General features: G+C 39.8%; 2 protein-coding genes across 2 annotated transcripts in view; one reads left to right on the top strand and one right to left on the bottom strand.

The window, feature by feature from the left end:
- Positions 1-3,483: 3,483 nt before the first annotated feature.
- Positions 3,484-12,097, bottom strand: LOC119775055 (high affinity immunoglobulin gamma Fc receptor I-like). Its single transcript, XM_038272925.1, has 5 exons — positions 11,837-12,097; positions 11,512-11,757; positions 11,262-11,369; positions 4,882-5,045; positions 3,484-3,516 (listed from the first exon to the last, which is right to left on the bottom strand). The coding sequence occupies exons 1-5, from the start codon at positions 11,925-11,927 to the stop codon at positions 3,484-3,486; spliced, it is 642 nt and encodes a 213-aa protein (XP_038128853.1). The 5' UTR covers positions 11,928-12,097.
- A 1,410-nt stretch (positions 12,098-13,507) lies between these two features.
- Positions 13,508-27,675, top strand: part of LOC119775054 — a 218,149-nt gene continuing 203,981 nt past the window's right edge. Inside the window, exons 1-2 of the mRNA XM_038272924.1 lie at positions 13,508-13,561; positions 13,889-13,924. Coding sequence (XP_038128852.1) covers positions 13,531-13,561; positions 13,889-13,924 — 67 coding nt within the window. The 5' untranslated portion in view covers positions 13,508-13,530. The remainder of the gene's footprint in view (positions 13,562-13,888; positions 13,925-27,675) is intronic.

Here is a 27,675-nt window from a genome sequence, read left to right as displayed (position 1 = left end):
TACTTTCAGGTGCATTGTGGGAAAATGTTCATCCAGTGGACGTCCAGCCCCTGGTCTAAGATGGCGTACAGTTCCCTATGTAGGGGTTAGGGAGGAACGTTTGGACACAGTCATGGAAAAGAGCATCACCACGGGCCTGGTTTCTCCATTGGCTGCCTGAATATTTTACAGGTTATTATAAAATCCTTTAAGGTTTTAAACCTCTTTTATCCTCTTTGGGTTTTTTAATCTGTGTCTTTTTTCTCTTCTAATTTAGTTTCTTACATTGTTGTATTCTTGACCTCATTACCTCATAGAAATACTTTCATTTCTCGTTGTTTATAGTCTTTCCTATCTAGGATGTAAAGCTCTTTGTTTCAGTTTTTCTGCAGTTTAAATCACCTTAGAGAGTTTATTGATTTATTGCTGGATTTGGGCAGAATCCTTGGATGCTATCAAAGGCACTTTCTAATAAAATATTTTGTTAGTAAACCAGATACTTTATAATTATAATCAGTGAATATCAGTAATTAACTTCCCATACAGTTGGAAATAGCTGAGGGGATCTGAGGATGATACAATCACATGTTTTCTGAATATATTTATTGTTTATATTCTAAACAGATTAAAGAAATGTTCAGTAAATATCTGGATTCTGAGTTTGACTTGAGGTTTGACTTGATTGTTTTCTATGTAAAAATAAAAATAAAAAATGTACTCTACTATGAATCTGAATTAGAATTTGACTGAAACACAGAGCAGGTTTATTTATACAGAGACTTTATTACACACAGGTGGATTCTATTGATTAGTCATTCAGGTCAACATTGGATCATTCAGAGATCCTCACTGAACTTCTGCTGAGTGTTTGCTGCACTGAAAGGAAAGGAGCAGATTATTTTTTCACACCCCACTCTTTAGTTTTGTATATGTTAAAGTTTAAAATATCTGATATATTTCGTCTGACTTCATGATTGTTTTCATCTTGTTAATTCTTCAACAAAAAAAATTACTATTTTATATCTTTATGTTTGAGGCCTGAAATCTGGCAAAAGGTCGAAAGATTCAAAGGCGTTGAAAACTTTCACAACACACTGTACAGTCATGGCCAAAGTTTTGAGAATGATTCAAATGTTAATATTTACAAAGTCTACTGCTTCAGTTTTTATAACAGCAACTTGCATATCCTCCAGAATGTTATAAAGAGTGATCAGTGTAACAGCAATTAATTGCAAAGTCAATATTTGCCTAGAAAATGAACTTTTTCCCCAAAACACATTTCAACGTCATTGCAGCCCTGCCTTAAAAGGAGCAGCTAACATGGTTTCAGTGATTGCTGCATTAACACAGGTGTGGGTGGTGATGAGGACAGGGCTGGAAATCAATCTGTCAGAATTAAGTTAGAATGACACCACTGGATACTTTAAAAAGAGGCTGCTGCTTGGCATCATTGTTTCTCTTCTGTGAACCATGGTTATCTCTAAAGAAACATGTGCGGTCATCATTGCACTGCACAATAATGGCCTAACAGGAAAGAGAATCGCAGCTAGAAAGGTTGAACCTCAGTCAACAATCTATGGCATCATCAAGATCTTCAAGGAGTGAGGTTCCATTGTTGCCAAAAAGGCTCCAGGGCGCCAAGAAAGACCAGCAAGCGCCAGGACCGTCTCTTAAAAGTGTTTCAGCTGCAGGATCGGGCTACCAGCAGTGCAGAGCTTGCTCAGGAATGGCAGCAGGCAGGTGTGAGTGCATCTGCACGCACTGTGAGGTGGAGACTCTTGGAGCAAGGCCTGGTCTCAAAGAGGGCAGCAAAGAAGCCACTTCTCTCTGGAAAAAACATCAGAGACAGACTGGTATTGCTAAAGGTACAGGGAGTGGACTGCTGAGGACTGGGGGAAAGTCATTTTCTCTGATCAATCCCCTTTCCCATTGTTTGGGACATCTGGAAAACAGCTTGTTGGGAGAAGATGAGGTGAGCTCTACCACCAGTCTGGTCTCATGCCGACTGTAAAGCATCCTGAAACCATTCATGTGTGGGGTTGCTTCTCAGCCAAGGGAGTCGGCTCTCTCACAGTCTGACCTAAAAACACAGCCATGTATAAAGAATGGTACCAGAATGTCCTCCAAAAGCAATTTCTCCCAACCGTCCAAGAGCAGTTTGGTGATGAACGATGCCTTTTCCAGCATGATGGAGCACCTTGCCATAAAGCAAAGGTGATATCTAACTGGCTCAGGGAACAAAACAGAGATTTTGGGTCTATGGCCTGGAAACTCCCCTGATCTTAATCCCATTGAAAAGTTGTGGTCAATCATCAAGAGACGGGTGGACAAACGAAAACCTAGGAGTTCTGACAAAATGCAAGCATTGATTGTGCCAGAATGGACTGCTGTCAGTCAGGATTTGGTCCAGAAGTTGATTGAGAGCATGCCAGGGAGAATTGCAGAGGCTCTGACTTGCTGAATTACCTCATTCTGTCTTTAAAAGCTTTTGTTACTCATAATATGATTGCAATTGTATTTCTGTATGTGATGACAACATCTGACATACACACATGAAAACCAGAGGGGAGCAGATCATGTGAAAATATAATATTTGTGTCATTCTCAATACTTTTGGCCATGACTGTACTGTTTCAGGTGTTACCATCGTTTTTTTAAATGTTAAGACAAACTACTGCCCAGCATCTGGAATTGAGGCAGAGAAATAATGTACAAAAAACCATAAACTGAAATCTATTGATTTTTGTTACAATTTATAAATCTAATATATTGATCTACTTGTTGCTGTAAACAGATGAAGATTCTAATAATTCTCTTGTAATACAAAATCTGACCACTAGGGGGAAGAATAATAATCTGACAGAGGGTCCACTGATTGTTTATCTGATTTTGAAAAGAGTGAAATGATGACATTTCAGAAGGTTGTAGTTTTTCATCTAACAGATAATCTGAGTTAATAAGATGAAAATAAAACAGTTTAAAACTTTTACAGATTATGTGATTAAAATGTAAAAAAACCTAATTTTAATTGTTAAACTGCAATCTATCTGAGTGAATTTTGGTTGGTGACATGTTGAGATGAAACACCTCCTGAAAGATCAGATCAGACTTTATTAAAGTGTTAATGAGGTCAGAGCCTTTCAACAGCTTCAGCCACTGTGGTTCTTCTCTGGAAGTTTCCACTGCAGCATTTCTCAGTCTGTGGTTTATTGTTCTTTGTTTGCTGCTCTACAGATCAGTGGTGCATCAGGCAGCAAAGACCAAACAGGAACACATCAGTTATTTTCTATCAGCTCTGAAACCCACAGACCCAGAGTGTGAAAAAGGTGATCGTGAGCAATGGTGGACTGTGCCTGATTAACACAATAAAATACAAGAGACACATAAAAAACGCATATAGATATATAAAAGTAAACAGAGCCTGTTGGATGAAGCAGTCAGAAGGCAGCATCTGGAGGTCAGAGGTCAGATGGTGGACTACCTCACTGAGGAGTAGATGAGGTTCTAATGGAAGCTCTGGTAGAACATCAACACACTCTGGTTAGAAAGAAAGAAAATACAGAGAATAAAGCTGCAGGTCAACTATTTAAAACAACACAATATAAAAGTAAGGAATATATTTACTCATTAGATCAGAGCTGTCAGTCATTTTGATCCCATGGAAATAATCTAAAGAAGCAGGAAATCATAGATGAAGTAGAAAAGCTTTAATTCCAACCTGTCCATCACAGCAGCCAGTGTCCTTCATCTCTATCTGTGTCTCTCTGCTCTGAGCTTCATTGCTGACCTCCCTCCATGTTGGATGCTCCTTCCTCTGCCTCTATCAGCTCAGGGTTCCTGCTCCTTCCTCTCTAATGCGCTCTGGGTTTTCTATCATTCTCACTGTTCTGATAGCTACTATAAGACCAATTACTGCCCCCAACATAGAATCCAAAAGGTTAAAGGTCATCAAACAGTTTCCTCCTTGATCAGTGTGATCTATCTACTCTGGTTCCAGATCTAAACCTGATCTAATAGTCAGGAGCTCAGCTCCTCATCTACACATGTGTGTATATTTTATTATTTTCAGCTCCTGATGCAGCAGAAGATCTGCAGGACTTAATGTGTTATTAGTAGGGAATTAACCCAGAAGTCGATCTAATAAAGCCGACTCACACCTGGACAACTTGAAAGTTGCTCCCTCAACTGTTGTGGACCTGCACGGTGGTGTCTGTGCAACATGCAAAAATGGTCCCTTATTGGCTTATTCTATGGGCTTAGTAGAGCCAACACTACAGTTAGCAATAATAGCTGGATTAGACCAGCCTGATATAAACCAGACAGTCATTGCAGCAAGACATTTTCTAAGTACCGTAGCTCTTTATGCCACCAACCTAAGCATGTTGTTCCCAGTCTGAGCGCACTGTGAGACCAAAGTGCAGCATTTAAACTTGCTAAAAACCTGTCTGGCATGTGTTGTACTCCAGCTAACAAACTTTGTCTTCTGTCTATACTCTTACTTCACTCCTTTTCTTTGCATCTCTACTAAATCTCTGAGCTCACAACTTGTTTAACTGTATGTAAATGAACCAGACCAATATGGTAGTGGTGGCCTAGTGGTTAGGATATAGCGCTGGGAATCCAGAGGTTCTACAATCCCCCCTCCCATAGACTGCCACTCTGGGTCCCTGAGCAAGACCCTTAACCTCATAGTGCTCCCTGGGAGCTGCACAATGGAATAGGTTAAATGCAGAGTTAATTTCTTTGCTTTGTACTTGTGACAGTGTAATGATAATAAAAAGTTGAATTCTATCATTCTCTTTTTTTAACTACAGCACAATTTTTTTATTTTTTTATTACTGACATATGTTCTATTAATAAAGCTTCCTGCAGCTCTGCAGACATGAACATGTCCCCTCCTACCTGCTTGGAGGCCTCTGCTTCCATCAAGGCTGTAGAAATAGATCTGGCTTTGGACAGCAGCTCTGTTCCTGGATCAGTGGTTCTGTATTCACAGACCGACCAGAACTTGATGTCTTCCTCCCTGAACTCTGTCCTGAGGAACTGAGAGAAGGTTTCCATCCCATCTGACAGAAGAAAAACACAATGACAGAAACACTGTTAATGCTGAGAGATGAACAACAGAGAGATGAGAGGAGATCTAACTCGGTCAGACCCATATCCAACCCTGCTGAGGAGAACCAGCCCAGGGTGGGCTCGGTCCAAATGTGACCCAGCACCAGGTTGCAGATCAGGTTCTTCTGAACCCAGCAGCTTTTAGTGTTGCAGCTGAATCTGAGACAGAAATGATGGACAGTTTAAATGATTTGAGGCCCGTTTCACAAAGCAGGTTTAACAAACTTGGCATAAAAACTTTGAAAAGCAATTTGTGTTTATCATAAGTACACTTGAGCAAAACGATCAAGGAAATCACATTTTAGCATTTTTAAAGAATTTGTTGTACATCTTTACTTAATCTTATACTTATTTAACTCAAGTTGAAAATAATTATTTTGTCCCCCACTGTTGTCAGAAAATTTAGATTTCTTTTTAAATCATGTATTAATATATCCTATTTACTCACTATAAAAGTTTTCACTCTGTTTCACCTTGAAGGCCACACCATTCTCTGCAGGATGGTGTTTGTAGACCAGACATTGCTTCTTCTCATAAGAAATCAGATTTTTTTCTCAAGGTTTATTCATAACATGTTACTGTTTAATCAAAGTGTGTGTAATTTGTTTTGACTCTGACTACTTTCCATTTTTGCAAGTAAGGAGGAACGAAAGCTGCTCATGCAGAACAGGGCAGAATGCTGTGCCATTAGGGCTTCATGATGACTGTTCTCTCTTTGCAAAGATATGAATAAATGTGCCGACTGAGTGAAATCCATTGATCTCCACTTATTTAACTAGGATGAATAGTTGAATACTTTTTTCCCACAACAATTTGGCATTGTTGGCAGGATTCTCCTTGATTGATTTTTTTCTGAGGGCAGCGATTGTCAGAAGTGTCAGGTACCACCTGGAGGAAGCAGTCTTCCAGCCTCAATACCCCGGTTAGAAGGTTAAGGGAGTGAGGACTTCTGGCATCCAGTTCCCTGGAGGTCAGCAGGAGGATCAAAACGAACCATTCTTTTTGAGACGGTGAGATTAATCTTTTGTCGGCACAGTTTAAGTTAAATTTAAAAAACTAAATTACAAAACAACAGATTGTTAACAGATTTAAAGATTATTAGAAATCAAATACTGGAAAATTTGCTCAAACAAAGTCCTCTTCTTCTCCATTAAAATTATAATATAGAAAAAAATCTAACTAAATTAAAGATTAATCATTTCAAAAGCATTAGCATTAGTATAATACTAAAGAATATGCATACCAAATAAAAGATAACTTTTCTTTTTGGGGAGCAGAAAGGCAGTTCAGGTTTTTTTCCACCTGTGAACCAAAAGACCTCGCATAGGAACGTGAGGCTCTCTCTAAGACTGAGAGGAAGGTTGTAGGTGCCACCAGAAGGTACTTAATTTTACTGAGACGTCGGTGATCTAGAGTGGGATCCCCCCAGTTATCCAGGTTGGCCCCATGGGATTGGTGTGTATCGGGCAGAGTTAAATTACCTGTAGATAATGGGAAAGGTTTTGCAGTTCTATGGTAGTAGAACAAAGGCAAGGTTCCAGGGAATTGTCAACTGCCCAAGGAGAAATTTTTGATCAATTGCTAAGAAAATCTGGTTCTTTTAATGTTACAATACAAAAATGTTGAATATAAGATAAACCAATATGAGAAGAAGTTAGTGGCTAAAAAGAAGGTAAGGTAAGAAGATTTACAGATTTTGAAGAAAAAATTGAAAAAAATAAAAAAAAATAAAAAAATAAACCTCTCAGCTTCAGAGAGAAATTGGTTAAAATAAGAAGTCAAAACTGTACATTCTATTATATATAGTTAAAATATGGGGAAAACAAGACAAAAGGATTTTCATCTGCTCTGAATCCCTGACCCTAATAACTCACCTGAGCCGCAACTTGCTCCCCTATGTGTGTGTGTGCAAGAACTATGACAGAGACACTGGGGAATTTTTTTCTTTTTTGGGAAAAAAGGAGGAGGTGCACCAACATAAGGCTTTCCTTCTCTACGGTGCTAAATTAATTTTTAATTAACGAAATATTTGTTTTTGTTTGAGAAATGGTTAACCTTTTTGGACTGAGGAGGGGGCTCCAGGACTGAAACCGCCTGGAGGCAGCAATCAGTAAAGGGTAAAGTGATCGACCATATATTTTATTTTATTTTTCATTTCCATAGACTTACAACTATTCAAGAAAAGCTTGATAACTTTCTCTTATTAGATTCCTTTCTGCATCTTGCAATGAAGAAAATGCTGCTGACAGACTGACTTTCTTAACATGAATGGTAAATGGCATGTACTTATAGAGCACCTTTTTTCAAGTCAGGTAACTTGACCAAAGCGCTTTACACTACATTCATTCACCCATTCACACACACTCACGGTGATAAGCTACATTGTAGCCACAGCTGCCCTGGGTCTCACTGACAGAAGAGCCCTGCCGTACACTGGCGGGCTTGAACCGTCAATCCTTCGATTTCAGGGCAATTTCCTACATCCAACGCCACTGACGCCCTGACTTTTATCTGTGGGAAAATGTCTAATGAGGGCAATAATGTACAACCTGGTTGGCTTTCACTAAACAATGATTGTTTTAGATTAAATTTTGATCAAATTAGAACCAACCTTAAATATCTACACCAAATATTATCTTTTTAAAAGAGAAAAACTCAGCAGCAACTGTCTTTTCCTATGTCGGCTTCAGGACTGGAAAACAACACGTTTATTATCAGGCCTGTGGTTGTTTAAAAACAGGACGGGTCTGGTTTTGTTCATTTCCTGCTGTCACCATGTTCCATAATGTTATGGACGGACCTGGAGATGAAAACTGAGGCAAATCCAGAGAGAGAAAAGGGTCCAAACATGGTCTGACACAGTAGGTGTGAAATGCGCACAGGTTTTAGTCACAAACCAAATTCTCTATTTCCACAGCAGCCACTCGGAGAGATTAGCTTCATCTCTTCATGATTTTGTGGTATGTTGCTTTGTCCCTGTGCCATGAATGTCTGAGGTTCTGACTAAGACAGAGAAAATGTGATGGTTGCTCTGACATATGAAAATGTAAACAAAACAGCAACTTATAGAGGAAAAAGAATGAATAATATAATCCTATAGAATAAAACATAAAGTTGTGTGTCACTTTAATCTGAATTAGATTTCACTAAATGAAAAACTAAGAGAAATTGATTTTCCTTTCCTCCAGAAATATACATGTATATCATTAAAACTTATGAACAATGAAATCAGTGATTTTCATCCCTTAAGTGTTTAAAATAAACAAACCTTATATTTTACCAAATATATGGGATGTAGTTTGGAAAAATGCAACTAAAATATATAAAAGCTACTGTATGAGTTTATTAACTAAAATGGCAGGTTTGCAAAAAATAAATAATTCCTGAAGATTTGACTCAAAGTGGCATCTTTTCTAAGAGAGTGAAATAATAATAATAATAATAATAATAATAATAATAATAATAATAATAATAATAATAATAATAATAATAATAATAATAATAATAATTGTTGGCACATTTGAAAAAATTATGTTTAAAAGAGAATGAAACCTAAAACGTACGTAATAGATTTAAATCTAGGATGATAAACAACAAAAACCATCCTAACTTCCAGAATTCGGACTGAAATAGCACCTGACATAAAGTTATAAATGGTTGATAATGCTTTCTACTGGGACTGAGACATAAAAGGCTATTAGGAGTTCTCACCTGAGAACCCAAAAGACCCCCCCACAGGCTTTAGGTAGAGGGGGGACTTTAAAGTTTAACTTTGAGGGACGGCAGCAGAATGCGCCATAAGATGTTCTGATTCTTAGGTCAGAGGTGAGGAGGTCTTCAGAGAGATCTCCCTATTATCCCAGGTTGGCTTACAGCAGAATAGTAACTGGTTGACTGTTTATTGACTACAGTTAAATTACCTGCAGATAAATAGACTGAAAAGCGGCCATTTTACCGCTGACCCAGTTACAGGAGGTTCGCTAAAGATGGGCGGGCTAAGGGTTACTAGCTTAGCCAAGAATGCATAAATGAGCTAAACACCTTCCTGTAAATGAACCAACCTCTTTAACATCTTCCAGTCAGGCTTCCATGTTCACCACAGTATAAAGAGGGACCTTGATTGACATCAGTTTAAATTCAGACTGTGGAAGAACCACAGAGCTGGAATGATTGGATCTCAGAGCAGCATTTAACTCTGCTGATCACTCCATTTTATTAGCGAATTTGAAAAACTCAGTCAGCCTTTCTGCTCCAACACTGGCCTGATTTAAGTCTTGAAGGCCTTTTTGTTTCAGTAAGTAACTTTACATCAGAGGCCACAACAATCACATCATGTATTCCCTGAGGGCCCCTCTTAGGAGTACAGATACACTCGATCTGATACTCAGCTTTGACCATTTGAGGAACATAGTTTATCTATTTTACCATGGGAGCTTTAGTTGTTTAGTTTAGCAAGTACAGTTATAGATTTGTTTTTACATCCTGTTTTATCTGATCAATATTTTACCTTAACTGAAACCATCATCTGTCCGAAATGAATAATCTGTATCCATATTATCTTCTGTCAGAAAAAAAGGGCATATTGTAAACTTTGCTGGAACCACTAGAATAAATGAACTATGCTGCTAAAAAGTTGAATTGTTGCTAACCGTTTTAAATGAGGATATTTTAACAGCATTTTTCACATTTTTTTTTTTTTAACAGCTCTGCTGCTCATGACTCAAACGCATGAAACTAAGTAGAGGAAACCAAAAAGCATCTCGCACATATCTGTGCGAACAAACACATTTAACTGGAAAGCAGAAATGAAAAAGCTACTTTCATGTGCAAATGGAAATAATGACCATAATAGATCATAGCAGAGTGAGAAACTAGACCGGAGTAGATATGTTTGTATTAAGATTAAGCTGTTTGAGTTTGCATCTGAAAATGTTGCACCTGTGGCTCGTTGGGTCATTACCAGAGGAGTATATGAGCAGCGGACTGTCACCACCTCGACGCCAGAGTGTTTGCCAGTATTGGGTACTCTAGCCTCTAGCTTAACAGTGTCTAAGTTTGAGTTTTCGTTTCTTTGAGTCTTCAGTTCTAACCCTTTGTCTCCTTTGTGGTCTTCGGCAGGTTTATCTCCTGATCAACTGGATAAGCCTGGTCCTTCAAGCCTTGGAAGGAACCCATTCGTCTCTCTGAGATTCAGGAAAACATTCACCACTTCAGTTTGCAGTCCACTTCATGAAAGCTCGTTGACTAGTCTGCCTACTAGTCTGCCTGTCCGTCCTCCAGCAAAGTTTCTCCTTATCTGAACAGTCCCCACAAACAGGAACCAAGGAGTGACAAAAGGACATCAACAGTGAGTCCTTATCTGGCTTAATTTCAGTATTAGCCTGTAAATCCCTTGGATCTTGAACTCACCACTCTGATCTCCCGCTAGAGGTTCCAGTTCACCTGACCGCTGGATATTCCCCAAGCCGAGAATCCTTTGTTTTTTGTCTGTCTGAGTGCCACTCTCTCAATAAACTGTATAAACTTTTTCCCTGCGTCTGAGTTGTATCTGCATGTGGGCAAAATATTTGAAACCCATCATGACACTGAAAGGTTTCAGGATGATGACTTCATCCTGAGTTATAAATATAATATATATGATATAAAATGACCAAACATTAAAAGGTTCTCTCAGCAGTAAGTACAAATACAAGCGAAGATACATAATCAGGTTTTACTATCGTTAGTCCTAACCCCCACTCCAAGAGGACAATTTCTCCTCACAGGGACCAGTCGTTGGTCCCCACAAGTACATATAAACACCCAAAAAGTAGCATATTTCTAAGAAATTTATCCCTGCATAGTGACAAAAACATGGCCACACAAACATCCACTTAAATCAGTTGAAGAGCTGTAAAACCATTAACATTAATCAGGTCAGAATCTGTCTAAGAAAGTCACTAAAAACAAAACCACGTAAACAGAATCATTACCTTCTGTTGGTCCTTTTCTCCATAGACGTCCCTTTAATATTCTTACATCACTCTGTCTTACATTATCCCATTCAGCTTCGTTGACCTCAGCATAGGTTATTATTTCACTATTATTAAAACAGAAATTAGGCTTTAAACCTAATTTATTAAAGTGATTAGGAAAAACAAACTCAATGTAAAAATTAAAAGTCTTACTTCCAGTTTTCTTGTAACATCTTTGTTTTATCAGTAGAGTCATCAGCAGTAAAACCAGAGGACTGATGCATGAAAGGGACACGATCAAGGAGAGAGGAAACTGGGAATCTGAAGGAGGATTGGTGGTAGGAACAGAGGTTGGGAGGTTTGGTGAGACCAAGGATGGTTTCTCTGAGGAACAAACAAGAAATAAAAATAACTTAATTCTCTGAAACCAAGACAGTGGAAGAAAGATGTTGATCCTTCTGACCTTCAACAGAGATCCAGCTGGATGGAGACTCTCCATGACCCCTGATGTTACACCTGTAGACGCCTTCATCAGAGCTGGTCACATGGTGGAGGGTCATGTGACCTTTGGGCTCAGTCCTGATGAGGGAGCCATCTTTATAGAAAGCAGCTGGGAGGTTGGAGGGAGTGGTCTTTGTTAGACAGCTCAGAGTGACGTCATCTCCCTCCATCACAGGGAGGACAGGACTCTGCAGGATCACTGATCCACCTCAACACAGAGACAAACTACAGCATTTCATCCATTTCCACACAGCTTCATCAACACTAACTCCACAGTCTGATCTTACCAGTGACAGTGAGCTGGATGCTGCTGCTGGCTGCTCCCTCTCTGGACGAACACCAGTAAACTCCACTGTCATCCGGGAGAATGTAGGTCATGTTACATCTTAGACCATCTGGTTTCCCCCATGGAGCTTTACACTCTGACTGTTCTCTGGTTGTGTTCCTCCATACAGTCCATCCAGCAGAGCTGTTGTTCTCCTCACAGCTCAGAGACACAGAGTCTCCTTGAAAGAACTGAGATCTGCTGGGACTCACAGTCAGAGCAGCTGGGAGGAGTGAAAGAAAACAACCAGTCACATTATTTTCAAAAGAACCAAAAATGCAAACTGCATTTTATTTTAGATAATAAAATACATAATTACCAACCTTGTTGTGTTGCAGAACAGTGAAGGAAGGCCAGCCCTAAAGACAAAATTATTATTAAATCCAATCTTCAACCTTCTGACTAAATGCTGATTTCTTGATTCCAATCTAAGGAAAATAGCAGACATTTTCTTTACCCTGTAATACATCTTTACATTCCTTTGAACTTAATTCAGCCAAATCATTTAGTCATGAAATCATTTTAATCAACCATTCCCAACAGAAAGATTGCTTAAGAGAAAACAGCTAAAATCGTTCCTACTTACAGAGCAGACATCGTAGAGATGTTCTCCTCTCTCTCATCTGACTGTTTCTTCTGTTGAGGAAGTGATTTCAAGTTAAACCGCCTTCTTCCTGAGTAATGAGGGCTGCCTCTATATGAGGAAGCTTAAACCACTTTATTTATAGAATATCAATTACCTAAAAATTGCTTTAAACTATAGAACATACTAGAACTCGTCTTCTGCTTGATGCAGTTCTACCGGGTCATTGGGACTAAAGTCCCAGCACCAGTTGATTAAGCAACAAACACTTTGAGTAACACCAAACCAAAAATGTTAAAATCAAGCTTCCTTAAGGAGAAATAGGATAGAAGTACTGAGAAGGAAAACACATTAATGTAGTGAAGGAGAATATGCAGATGGTTATCAGGTAGTGGATGGTAGATGTTGGTGGAAGAGAGTCAGATGACCAGTGGCGCCATCTAAAGGAGGCAGCTGTGCAGAACATGGTAATAAGGTTAATAATGTGTCACCATCAATTTCCTAATCACAAATCCCTGCAAATCGTTTAAATAAAAGCATTACATAATTAAATCATGATTGGTTGTTAAAATGAATCTCTTATTATTACATTGTTTCTTCATATTGTAACACTTCCTCCTATCAGTTGTGAGAGAGATAATCTTAGACAGAGATTAACATCCCAATCCCACATGCAAAAGCAGTCTGCCTACCATCGCCACTAGACTGGCAATCAGACATAGTGGGCATTAGTTCAGTGGGCTGATGGTGATTTGGGGCTGGTGGGCTGTTATTTCTCCCACTTTATGCTAATGGTAACTAAAACCTGGTAGATCAGTGATGGTCTACCATCGGTGATCTTTAAATGGTCTCCCTAACAATACAGATGGGGGTCCCCCACATTAGGACCAGCCTCTGGTCCCATTAGGCCTGCTGGTCCTCAGAAGGTTAGTAAATATACTAAAAATGGTCCTCAGCAGGCAACACAAACCATTTCACACACACAGCCACAGTTTCCAGGAAGAGGCTGGTCTTTATTCAGCAGCAGCTCCTCCAGCAGAGCATGATCAGTGGTCAGACCAGTGAGAGCTACAATGATGGAAACATCTCTTCATGATCTGCTCTGTAAGTAAAGAACCTGCCTATGATTAGAGAAAGAATCCACTCATCTGATCAAAGATTAAATAACTCTCTACATTTATACATTGGCTTGCTTCTTGCTTTAGAGGGAACTTTATAAAAGACATAAATCTTTATTTTTCTGCAAAAATCAGATTATTTTTGTTTGCTATCATTGAATCTTGTAATGCTGTGTTTACCTCAGTGCTGATAAAGAATAATTTCAGCTTTAAAATATTTGTGCTGTGAATAAATGACTGTTATGGTCTGATGTGAAATTATATAAAATTTAACAAATATCAGATATAACGAATAAATGTGAATTCTTTCCAGTTCTGACTTCACTGGTTTGCCTCATAACTGATGCAGGTTGGTTCATTTCTACCAGAATTAAAACTCTTCAGACAGAATAAAGGATTTTAATATTAGAGTTGGAGAATAAACATTAGAAAACTTTTATTCCTTCCAGCTGCTCTGACTGTGAGTCCCAGCAGATCTCAGTTCTTTCAGTTAGACTCTGTGTCTCTGAGCTGTGAGGAGAACAACAGCTCTGCTGGATGGACTGTATGCAGGAACACAACCAGAGGAACCAGGACTCAGTGTGGAAAGGAATGGGGGAATTCATCTGGTTCTATCTGTAAAATCAGTTATGTTTTAGAAAGAGACAGTGGAGTTTACTGGTGTTCGTCCAGAGAGGGAGCAGCCAGCAGCAGCATCCAGCTCACTGTCACTGGTAAGATCAGACTGTGGAGTTAGTGTTGATGAAGCTCTGTGGAAATGGATGAAATGCTGTAGTTTGTCTCTGTGTTGAGGTGGATCAGTGATCCTGCAGAGTCCTGTCCTCCCTGTGATGGAGGGAGATGACGCCACTCTGAGCTGTCTAACAAAGACCACTCCCTCCAACCTCCCAGCTGCTTTCTATAAAGATGGCTCCCTCATCAGGACTGAGCCCAAAGGTCACATGACCCTCCACCATGTGACCAGCTCTGATGAAGGCCTCTACAGGTGTAACATCAGGGGTCATGGAGAGTCTCCATCCAGCTGGATCTCTGTTGAAGGTCAGGATCAAATCCTTCAGTTCTCTGAGTCCTATTATCTGTCTGACACATATTTAATCAATCTTTGTGTTTCAGAGAAACCAGCCCCCCCTCCCCCTGAAACCACTGGACCTCCTCCTCTGTCTAAATATGTGCTGCCATCTATTGTCTGTGTCTGGGTTGTGGTTTTCCTTCTGCTGCTGGTTCTACTGGTGAGACCAAGATGGAAGAGGAAACCTGACAGTAAGAGATTCACACATGGTCAGGTTTATTTCATGCAATAAATTAAAACAATCTATTCTATAAGGTTAACATCATAATATGCAGTAGATTTTTCAATAATTAATATTTTTTGTAATCTAATCTACATTTGCATAAAATCTTAAAACTTTACATCAGAAGCTTCCACCAGTCACGTTTTATTGTGTAGAAAAAAAGTTTAACAAAGTGAATTCTTCTTCTTTTTTTGTTTTTAAGAAATATAAATAGGAGAGAACGCCATCACCTACAGTGATGTCAGAATAACTCAGGATCAGAAAACTCAAGGAACAGGCAGGCTCTGAGGTCCAGGAGTCTGAAGCCAGGTCAGGCAAACAGATCAGAACAGGAACAGGTGGGCTCAGAGATTAGGTCAGTATCAGGAAACAGGTCAGGATTAGGAAACCCGAAAAAAACAACAACTGGGAATTCTAAAAACACTCCCACCACTGGCTTGAGAGAACAAGAATAACCTGGTCCTGATGATTGGATGCAAGCGGCTTAAATAGAGGCAGAAGCAGGTGGATCAGGTGAGCAGCGATAAAAAACCGGGCAGAGTTAGACAGGTGAATGGAGTTAGTAAACTAACCAGTGATCAGTGCAGAGATCATGACAGTTGGTTATAAGAAAGGACAATGAGGGAATTTCTAAACATTTAATGAACATCTGAAGATTATCATTTAAAATATTTCCAAATGAAATAATTATTTTACATAGAAAAATATTATTTTAATAATTATTTCTCAAGGACAGGTTACCATAGTAATTAATGAAAACAAACTACAAAAATTCAGTTATATTCAATTCAGTTTATTTCTCTAGCGCCAATTCACAACCTGTCATCTGAATCTATTTTACAGACAATTCAATCAATTTAAGATCTATAGAATAAAATCAGCAGCATTTTAAAAATGATTCAACCTTTGGATTATTTGTGGAGATGGCTGGAGACATGAAACATGACAGAGCAAAGATTGAATTACATTCCTGATAAATATTATTTATTATATATTATTGATATGAGGAATTTAAGGTCAATTAAAAAGTACAATAGTGTTAAAGAGAAATAAGGAAGGTTTCTATAAAACAATAATGATTCCAATATATTTGAAAGACGAATCATAGGAGATAATCTTGATATAATCCAGTTAATCCAGTGCCTTGGTGTGTTTAAAGGAGTCAGTGAGGACCCAGGTTAACATATTGGAGCGTCTGTGTCTGCAGGCTGTGGTTGTTCTGTTTAACAGACTAGCAGCTCTGTGGTCGTCCACTTTCCTGTTTATCATCAAAACAACCAGAGTCTACTAACAAAATGGCCGCTCATCCACATCTAGAAACCTACTGCTCCTTTCATCCTTTCATTCATTTCTTTTTCATGTTGCATATTTATACCAGATGTCTGTATTCTGTGGACGCTTCAAACTAAAGTCTTTGTTTTTGATTCCTGCTAAAATATTCTGGTTCTGATTCTAAAAGAAGAAAACAATTCAGAGCTTGAAGGAGTTTTAGGATCTGAATGAATTGAATAAAAGAAGCTGATCTGAGCTTCCCTGTTAAATGTAGAGCAGAAAGTTTTCATCAATCTGTTCATCAGAGTTTGGAGCCACTCTGTTTGCTTCCCTGCTAACAATCATTACACAACATTTTCTATGCTTTGTTCAAACGTCATGGAGAGCAAAGAGGAGCAGAAACTTCATTCACTGTTTGGGAGCAGAAACTTTGGACATTAAGCTGCTTCTGATTCTGACCATAAACCAATGAGTTTAATAGTTCCAGAAGCAGATCCGTTCAGTGTTTCTGTCATTGTGTTTTTCTTCTGTCAGATGGGATGGAAACCTTCTCTCAGTTCCTCAGGACAGAGTTCAGGGAGGAAGACATCAAGTTCTGGTCGGTCTGTGAATACAGAACCACTGATCCAGGAACAGAGCTGCTGTCCAAAGCCAGATCTATTTCTACAGCCTTGATGGAAGCAGAGGCCTCCAAGCAGGTAGGAGGGGACATGTTCATGTCTGCAGAGCTGCAGAGATCTTCTGCTGCATCAGGAGCTGAAATGATCAGAGAACATCTAGTGTTCTGATCCATTCAAGCTGAAACATGGAGTCACTGTTAGAAACATGTCTGTGGGTGAGGACTAAACCCTCCATAGTCATCAGCTGGCTGGGAGCTGAGCTTTAAGAACAATCATCAGGTGGAGCCTGCAGAGGTCTAACAGCAGCTAAAGACGCAGCTGAGCTCCTCAGACTATTAGCTCTGAGATAAATTATCATTAAGGATTATTATTGAATCTGTTTACATTTGAAGTCAAACTATAGCAGAAATGTTTGACTACTAGATCAGGTTTAGATCTGGAATCAGAGAGCAGGAACCCTGAGCTGATAGAGGCAGAGGAAGGAGCATCCAACATGGAGGGAGGTCAGCAATGAAGCTCAGAGCAGAGAGACACAGATAGAGATGAAGGACACTGGCTGCTGTGATGGACAGGTTGGAATTAAAGCTTTTCTACTTCATCTATGATTTCCTGCTTCTTTAGATTATTTCCATGGGATCAAAATGACTGACAGCTCTGATCTAATGAGTAAATATATTCCTTAGTTTTATATTGTGTTGTTTTAAATAGTTGACCTGCAGCTGTATTCTCTGTATTTTCTTTCCTTCTAACCAGAGTGTGTTGATGTTCTAGCAGAGCTTCCAGTAGAACCAGACCTCATCTACTCCTCAGTGAGGTAGTCCACCATCTGACCTCTGACCTCCAGCTGCTGCCTTCTGGCTGCTGCATCCAACAGACTCTGTTTACTTTTATATATTTATATGCGTTTTTTACGATCTGCTGTATATTATTGTGTTAATCAGACAGTCCACCATTGCTCACGATCACCTTTTTCACACTCTGGGTCTGTGGGTTTCAGAGCTGATAGAAAATAACTGATGTGTTCCTGTTTGGTCTTTGCTGCCTGATGCACCACTGATCTGTAGAGCAGCAAACAAAGAACAATAAACCACAGACTGAGAAATGCTGCAGTGGAAACTTCCAGAGAAGAACCACAGTGGCTGAAGCTGCTGAAAGGCTCTGACCTCATTAACACTTTAATAAAGTCTGATCTCATCTTTCAGGAGGTGTTTCATCTAAATATGTTTCACCATCTTAGTCTAAGTCAGGGGTGGGCGATCTGAGCCCTCAGTGCCACTGTTCTGCAGCTTTTCCATGCATCCCTGCTCCAGCAAACCAGAAACTAACGGCTAAATTATCTCCTTGGCTTCTCAGTAAGTCTAATAGAGGCCTGGAAATTAACCCTTTATTTGATTCAGGTGTGTTAAAGAAGGGACGCATGCAAAAGCTGCAGAACAGAGGCACTAAGGACTGACGTTGCCTCCCGCTGGTCTAAATCACTGATCTCTATTTATTCACTGTATTACAGATTGGCTGAAAAAAGTGAAGCCACCGTCCGCCATGTTGGTACTCCCCACTCCCATGGAGACATGCAGTAAAAATGCCTACATGTGTAATATTTGACAGCAGAAACATTCAGCTTTCTGGCTGTGGGAAGACGTTCCACAGGTGATTTCACTGTCAATGGATGAACTAACCAAGAAAATCCTTCTATACATATATATCCATATATATGGATCCTACAGTATAGTATGTAGTGTAACATTAGTCTGGCTTTTTCAGACTGACTCGAAGACATTGACCGAGTTAGCCATCGACATTGTGTCTAACGTTAGAAAATAGAAAGTAGAGCAAATAGAAAGTAATTCACAGTGAAATGTGAAGGTAATAATTCTTTATTAAGTGGGTGATTCTGTCATTTTTGTAGTGATTGTTGTATTTCTCATTTGAAAAAGTCATGAGCTGAAATACTGATGAAAAAAGTAACTCAAACATTTTAAAGGCTAATGCAGACACAGCATAAAAGTATGTATGGCATCATTCATGCACAATTTGCAAATAGGAAAATACTACAGCATTAACAGACATCTACTTGTAATTCAGTCTTTATGTAAGATTTTGAAATAATATGTAATATAATATAGCAACAATAATGTCATCAATACATGTATATAACATGTGCGTTATCTATTTAGTACTTTTGGCACTTCAGTATTATTATGCTCCATTAACACAACAATTTTATTGTTATGGATTTGTATAATATGTTATATTACATGATTTATAGACTTCATTGACTTCATAATCACAATGCAATGTGAATGTTAAAGTAATCCACTGATGCTGTGAAACAGCCAGTGTGTGACAAAGTGATTAATTTATCTTTATTTTAAAAGTCTTAAGTCTCCCTGAACATCAGAACGTCATCGTTGTTCAATGCTGTAGCGCATATTGTTTACATTGCGACCGTTCTAACAAGGGAGTACCAATATGATAGAGATCAATGGTCTAAATGCTTTTCTCTGCTAAGAGCTCATCTCCAGCCTGTTAGCTTTAGCATCCGATGTTGGTCCAGATTTTCTACAGGATTAGAAACAATATGATGGTTTCTTGGATGGATTAATAAACTTTCCTCTCAGAGACTCAGAACTACTGAAGACTAAGAAAATAAAAATATTTATTTCAAATAAAATCCTGAAGTGATTAAAGGAACCAGTGAGATGCTGTCTGTGGCTTTAGGGCAACATTCAGTTTTCTGACTTTAATCAGGACATGTGGAGATATTTGATCTCTGTGTGATTAATACTCTTAAGATAAAACAGCCTTTTCTCATTAAGCGAGCCTGCAAAGGAAAGTTTGGAACATAACAAGAATATCCCATGTTCTATGAAAAATGCCTCATGGTTATATGAGACTAAAGACTGAGGTGTGGAGACACCAAAAGATGCTGAGAAACCTCAGACTTCCAGAAGTTTCATTTCATTTCAACACTCAAAATCAGATCCTTAGTTTATCTACATTTAGTGACAGATTTCTGTTAATACAGCACCTAAATAAAGGCTTCATTCCCAATATGGAAAATACATAATTAAACTGCCGTTGTTTAATCAGTAAACTTAATGAGTTTCTAAATGATTTGTTTGTAGAGCCGTGTGTGAACAGAGGGAAGAGCAAAGGACCGAGCACACATCCCTGAGGACCTCCTGATCTCAGCTTAGTGTCCTGTCTGACTGCTAAAACTAATCTGCTTTCTTTCTGCACATTGATTTCAGTAAATACCTGATTGAAAAGTCTAATTTCTCTACTTGTGGTCATAGATCTTCATCCTGGATCTGATTGTCATGATTAACTGTGATTTATGGCCAAATGAAGGTGATCAATTAGATATAGAAGCGAATCGTTACCATATTTCAAATGAAAAAGAATTACCAGAAATAAACTGAGACTGGTGGAATTGCAGGGTCTGACTATCAGGACATACTGAACGACCACAATGACCAAAACAGTGGCAGAGCCACTGAGGGAGGCCACTGCTGCTTTATGTTACCTTCACACCGGACGCAGCAGGCGCAGCAGAAGCAGCGAGTTTACATGCAAAGCCAATGGTTGACGCGCATCAAGGCGCAGCAAAATGTCCCGCAGCGCGTCTGAGCAGCTGAAGCAGCATCGGGAGCATTTAAGCATCTGACGTGCGTGACACGCTGCTGCTCGAGATGGAAAAATTAAATTTTTTGCTGCTCGACACGCCGCATCAACCAATCAGAGAAGCTGATCTGGGAGCTGGCGGGGAGACAGACACATTGTTGATGATACAGAGCGCTATGATCGCTCCTCTCAAACAGTTTATTGATGCCTAAATTAACTTAAAATGCTGAAACCAGAATGTTTGGTTTTATTATTCTGGTGCCTGCAGTTTGGATTATTTAGATGAAAAACACCTACCAGCCGCCGCAGTTAACCGCGAGGAGCGACCGTGCCAGAGGCTGCTGTTGAATGGGATTCCTACTGACAGCGCACCGCTGGTATGTGGGGGTCTGAGCGGCTCCGACAGAAATGAAATTGGAAGACAGGATGATAATCTGGATGAACTGACTGTACAGATTAAGTTTTCAGGTGTATTTTCTCACTTAAAAACATATTAAAACTATTTTATTCCCACTTATCACAGCAAATATAGCTGCAAGGCAAAAAAAAGGATAAGGTAGCTCCGCCCAACGCGCGTCAGACACACTTTTGCACCGCGCAGCCAGAGCAGCAAAGCTGCTTCAGCCGCGCGTCAGAACTAACTGGTACAAGCAGCAAAAAGGAAGCAGCAGACGCGATTTTGCTGCTTTTGCTGCGTCCGGTGTGAACGCAGCATTAGAGCAAGTGCCTGCGTCTGTGGCAACGCCGACTGCTCCTGAGTTTCCCGCCGGCACGCTTACAATGTAATGCAATGCAGACGCGCACAGCGCCCCCTACCGAACAAGATGGGTAGCCCGAGCGGCTGCTGACGTCACTCTGCTGCGCCCGCCGCTCAGAATGCTTTTTTGTTTTCGAGTTACGGACAGTACTTTGCAGGCAGAGCATGAAAACGAAAAAGCAATGCCCGTGGTGTTTTCTCTTTGATTATGGTATAAAATGTGCAGTCTTAAAGAAGAAAATGCAAATAGGATGATTGATTACTAATTTCATTTATGAGTCTAGTAGTGCAGCCACATTCTTAAAATGAAAAAGCATTTCTGGAAATGCTTTTACATTTTCAAGTTGAATTTTGGTATGTGTTTGCTGGGGTACATTTTGAAAATAAATATCAAATGTCTTTTCTTTTTTATTTTAATTAAGGATGAGCAGATTAAAGAAGAACAAGCAAATGCAAATAGGATGATTGATAACTAATTTCATTTATGAGTGTAGTAGTGCAGCAACATTCTTAAAATGAAAAAGCATTTTTGAAAATGCTTTTTCATTTGTGAGAAACTAAAACCTTCTGAAATGTCATCATGGAGCCATTTTTTAATCAGATCAACCAATCAGTGGTTCCTCTGTCATATAGAGCCTTCTGCCACCTAGTGGTCAGATTGTGTTTTACTAGAGAACAAAGGGCCTAAAATATTCAGAAGTTTAAAGCAACAAGGTTTTCTAAAGCAATGTTTTTTTTCTTCACATTTATTATTTCTCTGCTTCAATTCCACATGCTGAACAGTAGTTTGTGTTAACAATAAAAAAAAATTACGGGAAAAATACGAGAACCTTTATTCTCGCAGTACATACAATAGATCTGAAGAACTTTTTTTGTTATTTTCTATTCTTTATTATTTTTGTTGATCAATATCTAATAATCGTTTATTTATTTGTGTCAAATATCCAAAGGCTGATCAACGAAACAAAATCCACCATGAAGGAAACTATGAAACTATGGCAGATTCAGAGACTCACTGTGATGTTAAATAATTACAGCTTGACTTAAAAAAAGAACTCAAGGATTTTAGCTTTTGTATTCAGAATTTGAAAGTAAAACTTAATTTCAAAATCAAAAACCCAATAAAATGATCATGAATGTAAAGTTTCTCCCTCATCCAGGGAGCAGCAGCGATTGAAGGATGTTCATCTCTGCCTGAATGTGAAAATATCTGAGAGATGAGATGGAGGGAGGCCTTTAATGGGATTAAAGAAACAGACAATAAATTATAATCTGGGCTCTGAGATTAACTGGAAACCAGTGAGGTGATAAAATCTCAGGATATCTGGATGTGTTGACACCTGAAATCTCTGCAGAGCTGAGCTCAGACTGAGTCATTTTCCTCCACTAGGTGGCGCCATAGTATCAAACATTAAACTGCTGGATGTTAGAAGATTTAATAAACTGATTCTAAATGTGAAATCAAGTTTAAAAATGCATTGATATGATGAATATGTTTCTGAACAGGGGAAAATAACCATTTATAGAGAACAGCTGCAGATTCTAGAAATGTGACACAATTAAATATTCTTTGTAAACCATGGATGGCTCTGAATGGTCTAAAATAAACCAGATATTTACTGTGGTTTATTATAATTTATGCATAAATTACTAAATAAAGTCCTGCTAATGTCTGAAATCTTTGGGTTGAGTTATAAACACATTATTACTGATCATTTAAAGCAGAAGTAGTTTATCTCTACTAAATCTTTATGATAATAATAATAATAATAATATTAATGATGATAATAATATTAATAATAATAATAATAATAATAACAACAATAATAATAATAATAATAATAATAATAATAATAATAATAATAATAATAATAATAATAATAATAATAATAATAATAATAATAATAATAAGCGGCTCCGGCGGGGGTGGTGTTGGGGGGCCGGTGTGGACGGGCTGGCTGCGCTGATTGGGTATTCGGGTGGGTTTTCCCTCTTGGAGGCATGGTGGAGCTGCTTTGTTCCCGCTGATCGCGGCGGGTGTGGCTGCGGGGCGGGTGGGGGTTGGAGTGGCTCTGGCCGGCACGCGTCGGGGGGGCCGGGGCGGCGGAGCTGCTCCGGCCGCTTGTTCGGCGGAAGTGGCTCTGCTGCTTTGGCTTCGTCCGGTGGGGGAGCGGCGTGGTTCGCTCCGCTCTGGCTTTGTGCTGCCCCTTGGGCTGCTGGGTGGGGGTGGGGGGTGGGGATTAAGGTTATTAATTAAGGTTAACTAGCAAACACTCTGGCGTCGAGGTAGTGACAGCCCACAGCTCAAATACTCCTCAGTGATGATCCAACGAGCCGCAGGTGTGCAGGGAGAGCCAACGAGGACAGGGCACCACCTAGTGGTGGAGGGAGAAAAACACACAAACAGCCCACACAAACTGGATTCCTAACACTATCTAAGGAAAACCAGTTGATTGCATTGACTCATTCACTCAAATACATTCCCTCACACTAAGCATGCTTGTAGCGACAGTGGAGAGGAAAAACTCCCTTTTAACAGTAAGAAACCTCCAGCAGAACCAGGCTCAGTGTGAGCGGCCATCTGCTGAGGCCGACTGGGGTTCAAGGAGACAGAAGAAGAGATGCAAAAAGCAGCTGTAAAAGGCGGGCCCGTCCAGGAAACACAGCCAGGCAGACGAGCTCTGAGCCAGTCAATTTAGTAAATAAAATAACACGTTACACATTTTATCCAGAGAAATAAAAAAAGCTAACTAGGTAATGATACGTTTGTAATTGATTAGTATGATTTATTTTTTATTTCTTTCATACCTTTAAACAGCTCAGATGTTTATGATCTGAACAGATAAAGGATAGGAGCTGTGATAAGTTTTGTACTTTTGTGTTCGTTTCTCCCAGTTTAGTGAGCAACAGTCCTGATCTACGTGTGGAACTGGACTGTAAAACAGACTGCAGCAATGAGACACAATGCGATGATCGGAAGGACTTTTAATGTGTTTGGTTATTTTAGGCAAAGTTCTTTATTTTTGAATGCAGAAAATGCAGCAGATATGTTCACATAATGATGTAAATCGAACTAGAAGCTCACAGGAAGGAAATTAAATGTTTATCACGAACACCTCACTGGTTACTTTAATCACTTTAGAACTTTATTAATAACAAATAGATTTATTTACAGTAGTGTTTAATTTTTATGAGCTTTGTTTTCAGCAGTTTTGAATCTTTGGGGTGATCATTTTTAAGTGTAAACCATAATATTGTTTCTAATCCCTTTAAATCATACAGAGGATCTGAACCATCATCAGAAGCTAAAGCCAACAGGCTGAAGATGAGCTCATAGCAGAGAAAAGCATTTAGACTCAAAGACAAAGGAAAGACTTTGGTTGGTAACATACACTATATTGCCAAAAGTATTTGCTCACCTGCCTTGACTCACATATGAGCTTAAGTGACATCCCGTTCCTAATCCATAGGGTTCAATATGACGTCGGTCCACCCTTTGCAGCTAGAACAGCTTCAACTCTTCTGGGAAGGCTGTCCACAAGGTTTAGGAGTGTGTTTATGGGAATTTTTGACCATTCTTCCAGAAGCGCATTTGTGAGGTCGCACACTGATGTTGGACGAGAAGGCCTGGCTCTCAGTCTCCGCTCTAATTCATCCCAAAGGTGTTCTATCGGGTTGAGGTCAGGACTCTGTGCAGGCCAGTCAAGTTCATCCACACCAGACTCTGTCATCCATGTCTTTATGGACCTTGCTTTGTGCACTGGTGCACAGTCATGTTGGAAGAGGAAGGGGCCAGCTCCAAACTGTTCCCACAAAGTTGGGAGCATGGAATTGTCCAAAATGTCTTGGTATGCTGAAGCATTCAGAGTTCCTTTCACTGGAACTAAGGGGCCAAGCCCAGCTCCTGAAAAACAACCCCACACCATAATCCCCCCTCCACCAAACTTTACACTTGGCACAATGCAGTCAGACAAGTACCGTTCTCCTGGCAACCGCCAAACCCAGACCCGTCCATCAGATTGCCAGATGGAGAAGCGCGATTCGTCACTCCAGAGAACGCGTCTCCACTGCTCTAGAGTCCAGTGGCGGCGTGCTTTACACCACCGCATCCGACGCTTTGCATTGCACTTGGTGATGTATGGCTTGGATGCAGCTGCTCGCCCATGGAAACCCATTCCATGAAGCTCTCTGCGCACTGTTCTTGAGCTAATCTGAAGGCCACATGAAGTTTGGAGGTCTGTAGTGATTGACTCTGCAGAAAGTTGGCGACCTCTTCGCACTATGCGCGTCAGCATCCGCTGACCCCGCTCCGTCAGTTTACGTGGCCTACCACTTCGTGGCTGAGTTGCTGTCGTTCCCAAACACTTCCATTTTCTTATAATACAGCTGACAGTTGACTGTGGAATATTTAGGAGCGAGGAAATTTCACGACTGGATTTGTTGCACAGGTGGCATCCTATCACAGTTCCACGCTGGAATTCACTGAGCTCCTGAGAGCGACCCATTCTTTCACAAATGTTTGTAAAAACAGTCTGCATGCCTAGGTGCTTGAATTTATACACCTGTGGCCATGGAAGTGATTGGAACACCTGATTCCAATAATTTGGATGGGTGAGCAAATACTTTTGGCAATATAGTGTATTTAGATGAAAAAAACCCTGAAAGATGAGATCAGACTTTATTAAAGTGTTAATGAAGTCAGAGCCTTTCAGCAGCTTCAGCCAATGTGGTTCTTCTCTGGAAGTTTCCACTGCAGCATTTCTCAGTCTGTGGTTTATTGTTCTTTGTTTGCTGCTCTACAGATCAGTGGTGCATCAGGCAGCAAAGACCAAACAGGAACACATCAGTTATTTTCTATCACCTCTGAAACCCACAGACCCAGAGTGTGAAAAAGGTGATAGTGAGCAAAGGTGGTCTGCACCTCTCTCTCTCTCTCTGTATATATATCTATAGATATAGATCTATATCTATAGATCTATATCTATAGATCTATAGATATAGATATTAGGGATGGAACGGTTTATGAAAACCGTCTCGGTTCGGTTCGACTGTGCTGCGTTCGGTTCATGCGCTGCTCCTTTTTCTCATAGGCGAAGCGTTTACACTCCAGAGCAGAAGGTGGCGGTACTGCAACCAAAGCCAACAACCAGTAGTAAACAAGAAGACTAAGCAGTGAAGCAGCTTAGCCAGGTGTAGCAGAAAAAAATCAGTTGTTGTGGAGAATTGTGTGGGTATGGCGAGTGGGAAAGAACAGGAGTTGGAAGACGCGCCAGCAGCTCTTTATAGGTCTGCTGTATGGGACCACTTTGCATTTAGAGTGACCTACGATGACGGCGGAAAGAAAGTTGTGGATAAAAGTGCAACAGTGTGCAAGCATTGTGCAACACGTTTTGTTTATGCTAACAGCAACATGACCAACATGTCATGCTAACCCCGAAATCCCACATACTCCGTCAGCGCTCCGCCCCGCTGTGCTCCAGACCGGCTGCACAAAGCAAAGCCTACAGCCTCCACTGTGGCTCCCCTCTGAGTTCCTTGGAGATGGTAGAGAGCATGCGCCAGATGATTAAATTCAAAGCAGCACAACATGCGGAAATGATCCATGGTTTCCGCGGATCATTAAAAATAATTACAATTCATTAATTTTTGGGGATTTCTGCATTAATTTCATTCATTTTTATGTTTCCATTAACTTTTATAACTTTTTTTATTTTTCGGTGTAACAATCAACATATACCGAACCGAACCGAAAACCGTGACGACGAAACCGTGAACCGAACCGAACCAAGGATTTTGTGAACCGTTTCATCCCTAATAGATATATATATAGATATAGATATAGATATATATATAGAAGGAAAGAAAATACAGAGAAAAAAGCTGCAGGTCATCTATTCAAAGCAACAGAATATAAAACTAAGAAATATATTTACTCATTAGATCAGAGCTGCCAGTAATTTTCATTCACTGGCAGCTCTGATCTGCCAGATTATTCTTGAGACAGTGGTGAGAGTTTTTCAGATTATCTGATTTTGAACTGTTCTGCCTCTCAACCACTGCGCCTGCCTGTTCCTGTCTGACCTGCCTTTGCACTCCTCCTAGATTCTGTTTACTGCACTTGAAATTGCTTTCTGAAACCAACCTGGATTTCTGTTTGGAATCTTTTCTGACTTCTGATCTCCTGGTTCTGAATCCTGAGAACATCTTCCGGACTGGCTTTGGCTTCGCCATCTGGATTATCCTGCCTTCCTTCATCCTTCGGATCTGATCTGCTGCTTGTTCTAAGTACTCTGGGACTCCATAGGCACAGACTATAGAACCAGGTTAGAACCAGGTTATTAACTCACATGTTCATAATCATCCTTCGTCAGAATAATGTGGTTACTAACCTGAATATTCCTTCCTGCAGAGATTCCTAACACCCAAACCACTGGAACTGCAGATCCTTTGGTTTTAAATAAACACTTTTGAATTATCCGGCTGTCTGCCTTGAATACTGGGTCCCCTATTCTGAGCCATGACAGATAACCTATAA

The sequence above is a fragment of the Cyprinodon tularosa genome, unplaced genomic scaffold (assembly GCF_016077235.1).
Source record: "Cyprinodon tularosa strain WSP-4 unplaced genomic scaffold, ASM1607723v1 ctg848, whole genome shotgun sequence".
Classification (NCBI taxonomy): Eukaryota; Metazoa; Chordata; class Actinopteri; order Cyprinodontiformes; family Cyprinodontidae; genus Cyprinodon; species Cyprinodon tularosa.
The sequence above is the reverse complement of the archived record's forward strand: the minus strand, read 5'-3'. Positions and strand labels throughout refer to the sequence as shown.